General features: G+C 51.1%; 1 protein-coding gene across 1 annotated transcript in view; it reads right to left on the bottom strand.

Moving 5' to 3' along the window:
* Positions 1-8989: 8989 nt before the first annotated feature.
* The window catches only part of LOC143344993 (uncharacterized), a 29999-nt gene continuing 23905 nt past the window's right edge, over positions 8990-15083 (bottom strand). Inside the window, exon 3 of the mRNA XM_076771657.1 lies at positions 8990-14840. Within this exon, the coding sequence (XP_076627772.1) occupies positions 11085-14840 (3756 nt within the window). The 3' untranslated portion in view covers positions 8990-11084. The remainder of the gene's footprint in view (positions 14841-15083) is intronic.

Genomic DNA, 15083 nt, shown 5'->3' with positions numbered 1-15083 from the left:
GGTCTTTGGCTTGGGTGTAATCGTGTTTGATACGTGGAAAGCCTCGAGACCGAGTGCATGTGAGAATCAGTAAGAGTCAGGGGGCCTCTAGTGGCGGCTGGTGGAAGTAGCGGTCTTTTGGGCTCGCCACTAAAGGATTCAAGCTCTATGCTCGATGAAACGCGGTGGAAAATTTAATTCGCAAGATGGCGGAAGGATGGTTAGGCGGTCGGTTAAGCGGAAGGAAATCTCGGGGATCACGGTGAACGACAGGTCGTGCACGGGCGCGACGTAATCATAAGTCCGGTGGCGTAACCGTCAGCGTGTTGGTTTCGTGCGAAGCGCAAAGCTCCACGATCGTAGCCGTCGATAACGGTCCGCTATCCGCAACAGCAACAAATTGGGGCTCTATAATCGCGCTAATGCATCAACCACGGTGCACGGGTGTGACGGTAAAATTGCGGCGAGTCCTCTCGCGAAAAGGGTCGATCTTATCGGGAACGGCCTTAAGTACGCGAGAAGCATTGTACACGCTAATCGGACACAGACGGCGGCACAAAGTGCTGGCATTTTTGCGTAGAAACTGTAATCAACGAGCAATACGGGTTCCACTTTGAATTAATGGCCGACGAGGGCGCGAGCAACCCCGACGCTGGGCTTCTTTAACGCGCCTCAATGGCTACCCGTTGCATACCCATGCTACAAACTCGGCTTGAAATTTTATTAAACGTTCCAGGCAACCCGGGGGGGAATTATCTCTGTGAGACAGTTAGAGATAGAAATGTCACGAGAGAAAATTAAACGTAATTGTATCCGTTTCTAACTCTATTAATCATCGGACTTCACCACCTGCTGAATTGTATTTTCTAGCGTTTTGAACCTGCCACTTACGTGGGGTAATTGTCCTTTTTTTGAGGGTAGCGCCTGTTTGGAAACTACTGGTTCGAGAATGGAAAGCTAATGATAGGAGGCTGTAGCCTAGATGAGGTCAGGTTCCAAATTGCAGAGGCTAATGTGTATTAAAAGTTTTTTAAAAAACCGAAATTCATGTTCCTTCCTCTAGAGCGATTTTATATATTTTTATGTTACGCAAAGTATGCAGAATTCGGGCTGCACAAAATTCGAACGACACGGACGCTTATAGCGTAAACGGTGCTTAATATACAGGGTGTTCGGCCACCCCTGGGAAAAATTTTAAAATCAAGAATACCAATTTGTTGATGAAGGCTTCGTCAAACAGTTATTGACGTTTAAAGTTCCGACCGTACTGAATTTTTTTCTCGAAAATGCGCAGGATTTCGGGGGTATGTCTATTCACCAAAAATGATTGTAATTGCCCACTGTAATCAATATAATTTTTTTAATATGATTTGAAATTTTTTAATTTCGTCTAAAAATTTCAGTACCTAGTTGAATTTTTTTTTCGAAAATGCGTAGGATTTCGGGGGTATGTATAATGAACAAAAATGACTGTAATTGCCCACTGTAAGTAAATATAATTTTTTTAGTATGATATGAAATTTTTTAATTTCGTCTAAAAATTTCAGTAGCTACTCGAATTTTTTTCTCGAAAATGCGTAGGATTTCGGGGGCATCTATAATGAACAAAAGTGATTGTAATTGACCCCTGCAACCAAAAATAATTTTTTCAAAATGATTTAAAATTTTTGAATTTAATTCTTAATAACTTTTTAACGAAGCCTCCCATCAACAAATTAGTATTCTTGATTTTCATCTTATTTTGGCCTCTAGAATCCCCCATTAAAATTTTTCCCAGGGTTGGCCGAACACCCTGTATTTCGTGGCTCGTTTCTTTGGCGGTCGATTTCCTCCGTAATAAATAAACGAAGTAATCGGTTCGGACGAAAGAATCGTATAGGAATACATGTTTATCCTTTTGAGCCACGGGTCTCGTGCTGCAATATCAAATTATGGTAATCTCGATTTCGATGATCGATGCAGTGATTGTTTGCTAATGACTCTTAGCAGGTGCAGCGGCACCAACCGATCGGAACGCGGCGCGGGCTTTGGCCAAATAACACAGGACCGTGACCGTATTATTTTTTTTCGTATTACGAAAATGGTACCTAAATTCGTACTTTATCAACCGCGCACGTGCATCGAACGAGCCACCTTCATTACACGTATTCTATCCTTCGCGTTAACCCTCGTAATCTACCTATTACCCTTACACAAAGGGAACGCAATTTGTTCTTAAACTGTCGAAACAAAATGTAGAAATGGACGGTCCTCGTCGAAAAAACGAGAATACAAAGCGCGGAGCCGATACGTATAAATTAATGTTTCGAGGAAGTGATCGAGGAACGATGAAAAGAGAAGTAATGAATAGTTCCATTAAACTGTCAAAGAATTTCGTACAAAGGCGCCCGCGGTAGGGGTGACGTCGACAAAGAGAATACGAGGAATGATTTTCGCGAGAAAGGCGACGTTCCTGGAGTGTCGAACAAAGGGGTGGGCCACGGTGAACGAACTCCGGTCGAAGGAATCGCGTGTCCCCGGCCCGATCGCCGCAAAAGGGACTCGAAAATCGCGTCGCCAGGGATCGATGGTCAACCGGGGGACTTGTCACTTTCGACCAACGACAATCGCGATGGTACCAGATGGCAGCGGAGCATCGCGTGCGCTGTCAACCCAGCTGACGTGGGGTCGCACCGGAAAAGCTCTGCGGTCGAGCCTGAGAAACGATCCTTCCGAGATTTCGGCGAAATCGCGACGCGGTATCCCCTTATCCTCCTCGCATTTGAACAATTTAACAATCGATTTTATTTATACTTATATCGTTGGTAAACTGGGGGCACTCTGGCGTACAGGTTTCGAAATATCGGTAGTTCGAGGATAAGATTCACTCGAATATAAATCACAGACTGGACGCGTAGCAAGAAAACCAATAAAGTCTAGCTTGTTAAAGCATCTCCCGACGCGAGGTTAATATAAAATTCAAAACGAGTTTACTCCATTTCTTCTCCTTAATTTCATATCAATTTTAAGAACGTTTGTACCGGTTCGAAGGGGACTCCTATTGATCGAATCGCCAGAAGAACTGGTCCTTCGACCAGCGAGATTTTATCGGTTTTCTTACCGTTCATCCAATAGTCTGTGGATTTAATGTTGATTACCAACGAGGAAGTGATCAGCGGGGCGCGAGCAAGTACACCCTCCGCGAATATCTTTTGAATTTGTTACACGGTAACAAGAGTATTTCGACTGACGGTCGCCGGTGACCGATCCCTCGTCGATCGTAGCGTTAAATTTGACAGGCAGCGAGAAAGTTGCGCTCGAGAACCGGTCTCTGTCCTACGGGTGTCTAGATTAAATTATACTTCGCCTCGATACAGCCCCCTCCATATTTTTGCATCAATTTATTCCACGCCGGTGCTTCGTAATTTCCAACGAGTTGACTTTCCGTCAGACTTCCTCCGCGCAGTTCATCATATCCCCAAACAAATACCTCCTCTTCATCGACCTACATCTCGTCCCGTTCTACGCGCCATCCGCGGCACCGGCGATCGTTAAAATCGACCGCGCGTCCCGAATTTTAATAAGAAACGGCGCGAAACGTCCCACCGCGCGGGGCCCCGTCAACGAACAAATTGATTTACAAGTAAGCCCCTCTTGTCAAAGTGTTCGCTTCAATCTTCGACCCGCCGACAATGTTTATACGCATCGTCTTTCAGGGTTCGGCCGACCGCCTTCTAATTTGCCACCGAACATCGATCCTGGGCCTGTTTGGCCACGCGTTGCTTTCCATTTCGGAAATTTAACACCGGTCACGTGATCGCGCGAGCCTCCAGGATACCCTCGAGCTCCAACTCTTGTCACTGGTCGTCAGCCTCGGAATATGGGGGGGAAGGTAAACCGTAATTATTTGTGGGACAACCCCTTAAGATAGATGGTACTTTTTACGGGGAAAAGAATCCAAAGTTCCGTTTTATTTCCACCCCGATATAACGATATCGGTGTTCCGGGGATCCAGATTTTAAAAGTAAACAGCGTAAGGTCTAAACGCGGGATAACTGTAATTTGGAACGGGTGCCCCGGAACGACCGACAATTTAAAAGATAATCGCGAGACCAGCTCAAAATACGACACCCTGTACATGCGTGCGCGTGAACGCGTTAACGATCGCGTAATAACGATAAAGGTGGGCAAGTCCGTTACCATTAATGACCGTTAGGTTCGTTCCGAGCGGCATTAAAACGGCCTCATTACGACAATAAAGATGCACCTTCCACAGGGGGGACGCCTGTCATCTGCGATTCCGTCGTTTCCTTCGAGAAACGAGGGACGGACATTCACCGGGAAACGCGAACTTCTTAACCGCGCCCTGAAACCGGGGATGGACTCTTCTCGGGACGGAGCTGCCGTGGGAAAATGCAAATTTCGTTGAATAGGACCGGGGACTGCGTATCCTGTCACTGTGGGGCTCCAGTGCTCGTAAAATGTGCTCGATATAAGAAGCTTCTTTTCAAGGATGTGCAGAAAAATTAACGATCAATCGTAACGTCGATGCATTTATGTCTTGGATATAGAGAAAGTAGATTAGTCACTTATTACTGATACTCTGCAGAATTAGTGGAGGCCATTGAGCATCATTCTAGCTCTGCACAGTACATGCTAGACCAAAATCAAAAGTAGCAACTTAAATATTATAGAATGAAGAATATCAATTGCACAGTAGACAGATAGACTCGATGTATTTATGTCTTGCATATAGAGAAAATAGATTAGATATGGTCCTACAGGACTTATTGCTGATACTCTGCAGAATTAGTGGAGGCCATTGAGCATCATTCTTGCTCTGCACAGTACATACACGCTGGACCAAAATCAAAAGTAGCAGCTTAAATATTATAAAATGAAGAATATCAATTGCACAGTAGATAGATAGAATCGATGTATTTATGTCTTCGATATAGAGAAAATAGATTAGATATGGTCCTACAGGACTTATTGCCGTATTGAGCGACATTCTAGCTCTGCACAGTACATGCTAGACCAAAATCAAAAGTAGCAACTTAAATATTATAGAATGAAGAATATCAATTGCACAGTAGACAGATAGAATCAATATATTTATGTCTTGGATATAGAGAAAATAGATTAGACATGATCCCACAGGACTTATTGCCGTATTGAGCATCATTCTAGCTCTGCACAGTACATGCTAGACCAAAATCAAAAGTAGCAACTTAAATATTATAGAATGAAGAATATCAATTGCACAGTAGACAGATAGAATCAATGTCTCTTCCTCCACTAATCGAACCGTGTGTTTTTCTTGTCCGCCAATTCTTGGTTTAGTAATTTTGAGCAGTTCTTCGGAGAACTCGATGCACGAATAGTTCGAGATACAATTTCTCGAAATTTCATGGTGGTTTTGTTTCGCCAGGAGCAGCAGCTGCAACTGGTCGTCCCCCCTCGGAGGAGGAATAGTTTCTAGAAATGGCGGCCGCGTCTAAAAGTGGCCCATCGATTAGAAGCGGCGATCGACACCGCGTATCGGGATCGATAGATCCCCGGCGAACGATAAAGGCGTCCTCGTTCCTCCCAGCGGATCCTCGCGCGCCGACCAGACCGGATGGGACGCGACATGTGCACGACGCCGAAATTACCGTGGCGATATTTATCTGGCCGAGATACGAGGGGCCGATATTCACGGTTCGACATGGAAGTTCGCCTGCGGCGTCTGATTAAACGACCGAGTGGCCACGCGCTTCTAACGTGTATTTAGAGCGCGCCTATACACCGAAAACGGGGGGACGGGCCCCACGTTCTGCTCGTACCACGTCGATTAGTACGGTACACCGGGGCAAGTCAAGAATTTTCTACGAAAACAGCGCGAGACCAGTCGGAAATTTTACTTCTTTGCCGTTTAATGAACGACCCTACGGTAAATCTTAAAAAATAATTCGTCAAAACAGAAAATGACTGTTAGAAAGTAACACGAAAAAAAGTAAGCACGAAGTTAACGGTTGCAACGCAGATTTCTCAATCGCTTAAAAATGCAGAACTCGTTGCCAGATTGTTTCTTACGGTCGATCTTGAATGCATGGAATCAGACGTATCTGTGATTTCGTTCGATCCCGAGAATTCGTTTACGATCGAGTGGAAGTCATTGCGAGAAATAATTGCACGGCATCCGACGATCAGAGGCAGTTTTAGGAACTAATAAATGCCGGTTCGGAGTCGCTGCCAAATCGTTCGGAAGCTCTACGTACAATCGAATGCCAATCATTCGGACACCGATTATCCGGGTATGTAATCAGAAATTCTCGTACTCGAATGTGGAAACCGTTTCGCGAGCACGATCGAGCAGGGTACACTATTATTACACGCCCGAATAATCGGGATTCTACTCGATTGTTTCGGTATCCGAAAACGTACTGGTAGAAATATTTATTTAGCGAACCAAAGTGCAGTGATCTCGAGGCGCTAATCTGCCGTTCCGATAGGGATCTACGGCTCGCAGGTGCGTTGACATAATCCCTGGATCGACGCGAACGTTGGTCCCGCGTGGCAACGGAAATTGACAATCTTCGATGGCTGTCTTCGTTGCGCGAAGTCGCCGTTATTACTTTGTCGTTATCGTGCCATCGACGTGATGGAGTTATAATTACTGGGTAATCTTCGCCGTGGCGAGCATCCCAAAAACTGGTAATTTATTGTCCCCCTAGCGAGGCCGCGTGCTTCCTCCGGGCCCCATCGATCAGGATCGAATTCGGGAAGAGCTTCTTTCCGCGCCCTTGTCGTCCCGACGAATTACCATTCTTACACTGTACTTAAACTGTTGCTCGATAACTGTCGCGGTTTACGTTAGATCCCTTATCCCTTCGTAACTGAATATTTTACTGATAGGATCGGGAGACACCAGTGGTCATCGCGGAACACGAACTGTACGATTAAACGTACGGTGTTTGTTTCCAAATATTTACAAATTAATTTGTACGTCGAGTGCCGGCCACAGGGACAATAACGTCTTAACCGGGCGCTGTTTTAATTACCTGTGCATTAAGTGGCCCCGTAAAAACTGTTACGCGTTAACCTCGCGAGAAATTCGTCGATCGTGAATGGCCCCTGCGCGTGTGCCTAAAATTTAGTACCGACGAGTAAATTCGTCTCGGACACGGTGATCGGGACTTAAATTTAACTCGAATGCAAATACGGCGTATCCGGGGAATGATTTTTACGAGCGAAACAACCGATTTTACGATCGATTCTACAAAAGGCAGAAAAATATTAAAGGTACAAACTTTCACTTTTTTCGACGACTTTCGTTCCTTGAAATAACTTTAAAAATAAAATGATTTTTAGAGATCCCAAATCCCGCGGTTGTTGGCTGCGACTGGAGGGATAAATCCCAGTTCCATTGTCGCGATCGGTAACGCGAGCGAAGTAGCCGCGCGAAACGCATGGTGGGGTGGGTCTGAGTAGCAGTATGGTGGTTAAGGTCCTGACGGGGGTGTGCGGGGGATCGATGGGCGAGCCAACGTTAACCGAAGACCGCCTTCTCGTTCTTTCACCCGTTTTATTCTTTTTCTTGCCTCGTCCTCGGTCTTCCGTCCTCCCTATCCTCCTCTTCTGCACTCTGCCCGTCTACCCGTTTCTGCTCCCTCCCCCTCCAACCCTCGTTCTCCCACGCTACACCTGTCGTGCGCGGTCCTCCCGACCGGAGAGGTGGTAGCAAACTTCCACCTTCGAGGGACGTTGCTCGACCCCGCGTTCCTCGGGTCTCTCTCGACCCGTGGCCTCTTCAACGTTCTTTCTCTCGATTCTTACCAAATGTACAATTCTCTCAAAATGATCGTCAAACCTGGACAGCGTTTACTCGCAAGATACAACGATCTTTCGTGTTCGTGATGTTAACCTAACCCAGACCTAACCAGAGTGCTCGAGTTCCTCCATCTTAGCTGACGAGCGACCAGGCTCTATCGCGATCCAAGCGAGTTTCGATTTCGCGTGCACCCTCGAACGAGGCCCGAGGAATCGAAGGTGCTAATCCAATCCAGCTCGACCGATTAAAGGCACCGAAAGGAGGGTTTCTGGCCCAGGTCGACCCTCGTACGTGTAATTAACCCCGCCTGGACACTTCTAATTACCGTGGCCCGGTGTCAGCCGTACCTTTTCGCCCGTTTGCCGTGGTTCGTCGCGAAATTCAGGCAACCTCCGCAACCTTTCCCCCTCCAGGTGCCTCTTTCCTCTTCGTTCGTGGTTCCTTCGTGGCACGAGGATTGGTAGGCGTGCGCGTGCACGCCCGCGAGATCCCTGATAAACGAGCCGACGTCCCTCGTTTCGAGAGAATTTCTTTCGCAGAAAACGAGGTCGAGGCGTTCGAGGTCGTAGGCGGGGTCCGCGGTTTTTCATTCTCCCCGAGGGTACACCTTCTGCGCGGGGTATATATTTAAATTCGAGCCCCGTGCGTTTCGCGGAACCTGGAACTGGATCATGCGGCGTAGGTGGAGTTCTGGTTACTCTGGTCGTTTCGCGCCAAACCGATCGCTTTTCTAGGTTACGAGCGCCCGGACGTGTGGGACGCCATATTTCTATTTCGACACTGTTGCGTCCTACGTTAAATAGGAGGATAGAAACTCGAGATTTAGAATAGGTTGCTATAGTTGGCGGTAAATTGAAGTTTCGATCTGTGTTAACGATCTGTGTAGTGTCTAAAACTATGATTATTTCCATTTAAAAAACACGTTTCTTGATGAAGTTACTGTTATTTGAAGATTCTCAGATCGAAGGAAAGTATTTTGTATCAATCAGCTCAATGACTCTATAGCAAACGATGTCTCTATGACGTACGATAATAATCCATGAAATGTCACCAAGTGCAAACCCATTCCTTCGTCCCACGTCGAACAAGCGTCCAGATAGTCTGCAACGAAGAGAATCAGCCACGTCCCACGAAGCTGCGCCAGGTGCGAATGATTAAAACTCACATCGGGCTCGATTGATTTCGATAGGTATTTATTTTCATAATGATGAGTGTTCTTTATAATCGATCTATAATATCATACATCATAGCATTCGGTTTATACATAATTACAATTGTAAATCTGGTTTCGCCCTTAGGAGTGTAATTAGTAGTGGGTTCGTCGTGTGTCGCGAGCTGCCGTACAGCGAGGCAAAAGTGTAAAACGTAGGCTCAGGCGCGTAGAAAAACGAAAGAAAAAAAAAAAAAGAAAAATAATATACATCACTGTACATTGGTTTCGTCCCCGATTTTCGGTGTCCTGGCCGTGCCGCGCAGAAAATGTTCGACGCGCAGACTGCTTTACGTGAAACGATAAAGGTATACAAACGTATGTACAACCGAGAGAAAGAAAAACAGTCGACGGAAGGGCGAAGGGCCGTCTGGCAGTTCCGACGCTCGTCGGAAGGCGTCGATCCGCGTTCACCGAACGTATTCCGATCGACGCGCGATCGTTTCGACTCTACGAGAAGGAAGTCTCCGCGGCAGTGCCCGCTACTGGCCGCTGGTACAGTGTGTGTCGTGTAGGATTTCTAGGAAACAATAAATAAAATCTATCTATTCTCATTTATCTAGCGCGAGACGATGTCCGTCACTTTGATTCAGTGGTCGATCGGTGCCCGCTGCTTTCCTCGATCTTCCATCGCTCTCCAGTCGCCTCGACGCGATCGCTGCCCATCGAAATCCATGAAAATTCGTCACAGGAGCCGGCTGTGTTCGAGTATCCTCGACATTGGTACCCGGATATCTTTGGGCACGCTGCTCGGTTTCGTTTCGATGGTCCATGATCGAATTTTAAATCAAGAAATATCCATTTCTCTCAGGCTCAAACGATTCTAGAATGTTATATATTCCGTGAATTTGTTTCACGCGAGTTTTCGTGGATCCACCGAGCGTTCACCAAGATGGCGTACTCAGCAGCGACCGCGTCGACGCTTGCTCTTAGCTGCCGTTCAATAACCCCAATGCCTCTTCTCGATTTCCTGGCTCGCAATCGGCCCAGTCTTTACAAAACTATCGTGTGTGTATCTCCCGTCGGAGATTCTCGTGTCGCGTCGGTCGCGTCGATAGCTTAATTGATTAATTACGCGATACATCGAAAGGTACTATGTTTATATATACAGCAGTAGCGATTGATTACTGATTAAATAGTGGCATATTTACTAAACGTTACGTTATCACAACGATGATAAAATCAGCCGGACGACCGAAACCGTGTTCGATCTATCGGCTCCGTTTCTTCCCACCGCCCACCCCTTCCACCCACACTCTCTCCCCTATTTTCGATCGACGGAACTCGGAATCCTCGACCAGTTCTCTTCTTCGTGACACGCGGACTGGAAACGGGAACCTCCGCGACACCTAAACGTATGCACCACGACGACGTTGGAGCAATGCTCGGATAACTGCAACCAATTTTCCCTCAACGAAATTTCCACCAATGCATTCGCGTAGTTCACGGTTATCCAACCATCGCTGCGCTACTACGGTTCGCGTACTCTTTTCCTGTTCACGGATCGGCAAACGTTACAATCTTTGAATCAAGGAACATCGTCGGAATTCGGGGGCCAAGCGTTGCTGCGGACGAAGCGAATGAATTTTATCAACTTCAGCCCCGGTGGCTGAAGACTTCCGAATTGACTAGATTGGGAGCACCTCACGTTTATACGAAAATTAACCCGAGAACTGGGAAAGAATACGCCCGAGGATCAGCGGCTCCCAAGGGACAGCGAGACGCCATTACGAAAAATTCCAATCGATTGAAAGACGAAAGATATAGCCTAGCCTATTTCGTTCTAACCCGATTCTAACCTCAAGGCTATATTAGGCGAGTCTCGGATTCGGGGCAAAGTGTACAAAGGCTGTTCTCGAAAAGAAACGCGTCTTCGAAACGGTTAGGGACCACTGAACTGCACTGTAGTCGGCTACGTGCCCGAAACCAGATGTCACGGTCGCGGAAGTCCATCGTGGTGCAGCGTTCGGAGGCGTCCCGTTCGATATTGCACGTTTACGTCGAACAACGGGACTGAAATCGAGATCATTGGCGATCGGTCGAATCGTCAGAATTTTGGCATCACAGTAGGGGATAGTAGTCGCGGCCGCAAAAGGGGATCGGTCACGAGCCACTGGTCGACAGAACCGGTAAGTCACGGTGGGCCTGTGGGTCCCTGGAGTGAGCGTCTCTGACGGCCCTGGAGCCGAAGACCCGATCGCAACCGGGTACCGTGCACCTGGCCTCTTCCTTCCGATCCTCGGAACCCGGCGAGGACAACGGCGAGCCCGAGGCGGACGCGTGTCTGTTGCCCTGCTCCTGGGACATCCTGGTCAGATGGTTCAGATGCTGGTGGGTGAGCCCGTTCAGGCCAGCCAGGTGGGAGGCGAACGAGGACAGGCCCGAGAACGTGGCGCCCAGGTGAGGCGGCAGCAAAAGAGGATGCGGGGGCGGTATCCTTGCGGCGAGATCGACGGCAGAGGGTAGTCCAGGCGTCAGGGGGTAGGCACCCAGCGCACCGATGCCGGCGTCCGCGTACAGTCTCGCGAGGAACTCGTTGTGCAGCAGAGGGTTCATCTGTGAGTCGTCGACTCTGGGCGACAGGCTGGGCGGCAGGCTGGAGGAGAGGGGCGGGCTCGACGAGGTGGACAAGAGCTTCCGATGGAGGTTCAGGTTCGCCGAGTGCCTGTCCCGCGACCTCTTCGAGGGGAAAGCGGCGTTACAACCGTCCACGCTGCAACGGTGCATCAGCTTCAAGTGCACGTTCTGATAGTGGGTCTTGACGCCGAAGTGGTTTTGAAAGACCTTGCCGCAGGCGGTGCAACGGCGAGGATTGTCCCGGTCCAACGGGACCTCCTGGGTACTGACGAAACCGCCGTTCTCGTATCGAGCATAGGTGATCAGGCTATTGTCCGTATCCATGGCCGCTGTGGAGGGTGAGGCGCTGGATGAACGAGAGCCACGTGAGGAGTTGTCCATGGTGGTCTCCTGGTGCGTCGTGAGGCTGACGGGGCTGGTAGAGCCGCGGCCAGACCTCGAACCCGCCCGCTGCATCCCGGCGTACTGCATCGCGCGACCCTGCGACAAGGACTCGAGTTGACGCAAAGTGTTGGTCGAGGAGTCGTGGGAGAGGTCGTCGGCTGTCGTCGGACGGCTATCGACCGAGCTCGGGGCACGGGAGGGATCATCGGGACGCTCACCTTCTTGATTACGCAGCGCGTCGTTCACCTCCTCATCCTCCTCATCCTCCTCGACCTCCTCCATCGGTTCATCATCGTCATCATCCTCCTCCTCCTGGTTCACCTCTTCCTTTAACTTATCATCCGTCTCGGACTCCTTCTTCACGGACGGTCTCGTCGACTCGTCCTCCCTCGTCGCGTCCTCGCACTCGACCTTGATCCTGTCGGTCTGCTCCGCGGGGCAAGGCTCCCTCGTGGCCGCGGGAACCGCCGCCTCCGCGGAACGAGCCTCCGCCGCGTCGTGGGCCGTCTTTGGTTCCGGACTGATCTGTCTTCTCGGCGACTTGACGCTGCTCGCTCTCGAGCTCAGATCCCGCGGCTCGTCCTGAGGTAGATCATCCGCGTGGTCCTGAGAGGCCTTGGTCTCCCTGGTGCAGGCTTCCGGCGAACGGGAGCTCGACTCCTGGTCGTTGAAGCCGAGGTTCTTGGGCGAGTTCGGCGACGCCTTTCGTTCCTCCGCCTCCAGCCGGGACATCGACATGTCCTCCGGCTGGCTCTGGAAGTCGTTCATCGACGTGACGGCGGCGCCGTCCGACAGACAGCGTCTCTGCACCCTTTCCTCGTCGTTGGACGAGTCCCCGTCCGTGGACGAGGAGTGCATCTCCGTGAGAACGGCGCACCGAGTCGGATGCTGGGACTTTCTCTTCCTGACGCCTCTGTTGTGCAACGACGTCGAGTTCATCGAGTGCTGGCTCATGGTGAAGCTGTGCTGGTCGACCGTGCCCATCGAGTCGTTGTCCTCGTTGCTGTCCGGGTTGCTCACCAGGTCCTCGTCCGCGGTCTCGCCGAAGTACAACTTCGGTCGTTTCGCCAGACTGAAGTCGGCCGGTTGCTCGTCGTCCTCCTCTCCGGATCGAAGGGGTAGCCTCGAGGGCAGGTTGCTCGCGTCGTCCTCCGCGACCACCACGATGCCCCCGTCGTCGTCGTCCTCCTCCTCGTCGCCCTCCGGCGCCGCGGTCGAGGCCTGAGTGGAGGGCGACACGGTGTCCACCGCGCTGCCGCTCGAGTAGGATCCTCTGTTCGCGGCGGTGCTCTGCGTTTCCGCGGCGGTGGTCATCGCCACGGTGGCGGTGGTCAGCACAGTCGTCGTCGAGAGGTTCGCGCTCGCGCACATTCGCTGCTGGAGCGTCTCGTCGTACGGCCTGCCCTGGTTCTGGCTGGACGAGAGGTCCAGGTGCTTGAAGTCCAAGGCGCACAACGAGGCTGGCGATCGAAGGTCGGGCGGCGGGGTCAACAACGGAAACGATCCAAAGGGCAGGTGGTTCAGACCAGTGCCTGGGACCGGTAGCCCGACCTGGGGCGGCAGAACCAGGGCGTGGGCCATCGACGAGCGACCGTCGTGCGGCGAGATCTTCCGCCGCAGATGCGGCGAGTGGAGCTTGGGATTCGGGTTGGCGCTGTGTCTGTTCCGCGACCTCCTCGAGCTGAACATCATGCTGCACCCTTTCACGGTGCACTGGTGCATCTCGCGCAGGTGCACCGCGCTGAAGTGGATCTTCAGGGCGCCCTTGTCACAGAAGGTCTTGAGACAGACGTTGCACTGTACCCTCTTCTTGCCGGTGGTAGGATTGATGAACGGCGTTCCCAGGTTCGGCGGTATGTTGGCCGAGCCGCCCCACTGGCTGCCCGGCCGTTTCCCAGGCGAGTGAGGCTTCCTCCCCGGTATACCTGGCGGCCTTCCCAGGGGTGCAGCCTGAAGGGGTAACGACGGATGGTGCCGGTGGTGCTCGGCGGCGTGCTTCGACGCGGAGTCGCGTCTGCTGAGGTTCAGGGCGCTGTCCGAGTTCTCGTCGTCGTCCTCGTCCTCCTCGGAGCCGAACTCGCTGCTCTTCTCGCCCCCGCTGTGCACGTCCGAGGGGATCGTCATCCCGGTCACGCACACGGAGGATTTGCCCATTGGTGGGGGTGGAAAATGAGCGGGGAAACTGGGTGGCAGGGCGCCGGAGGACACCGCCACTGACAGAGGATGCCCGAAATTGAGCGCGGACGTGGAGACCGGGGCCACCGGGGGCATGTGATGCCTCTGAAGGTGATTGCTGCTCGAGTGATGGGGCGGACTGTGCGGACTCTGGGGGTTCCTCATGGACTTTCTGTTCTGCAACAGCTGCTCCGTGGACAGCGGCGGCGCTAGAGGCGTGAACGTCGGTAGACTGAGGGTGCTCAGCTTCCGGAAGTCGAACGGTTGCATGCTCTGCAGTCTGTTCAACGGCGACACCGTCAGATGGGAGTCCAGGTTTCTAGGCGGCGAGTTCGCGGTGCTCGTCACGCCGACGGAATTCCCGCCGGAGGACACGGAGTAATGCTTTTGGGCGGTCGGCGACATAGACGGATGCGAGACGGATGGCGGCGGCGGCAACGGAGGCGGCGGCGGGGGCAGAGGAGGCGGCAACCTCGAACCGGGCGGCGGAAGGCCGCAATGGAGGAGGTGCAACGAAGGCGGTAGGTGTGCTAGTGGCATCGTCGGCGGCGAAGGTCGTCTGCTTGGTGACATAGCATCCGTACCCGGCGTCCCGGCGGCCAGCAGCAACTGCTGCACGAACGGACGCGTCTCGGCGAACCTGAGGAACTGCTGCAACACCAGCGGCTCCTCTTCAGGTAAACAGATACTCCATCGGTCCAGCACCGGGCCGTTCTGCGAATCCTGCGGACAGATCGTCGGATCCCGTTAGCATGCAGCTTCGTTCTGTTTCAAAATGGTCGACGTTTACGGGGCAAGGTGTATATTCTGGCTTCTCGACCAGGACCATTCGAATTGAAACGATACAAGTGCTACTTTTTAACTATCGTAACGTATACGATATTTATTGTGCTAAATGCTCAACTGAATTATTTTACTTAATGTTGATTTTTACCAAATTGATAGATGGAGATCAACTTTCCTTTA

Source organism: Colletes latitarsis, chromosome 1 (genome assembly GCF_051014445.1).
Source record: "Colletes latitarsis isolate SP2378_abdomen chromosome 1, iyColLati1, whole genome shotgun sequence".
NCBI classification, from domain to species: Eukaryota; Metazoa; Arthropoda; class Insecta; order Hymenoptera; family Colletidae; genus Colletes; species Colletes latitarsis.
This window is presented reverse-complemented; position numbering and strand designations above follow the sequence as displayed.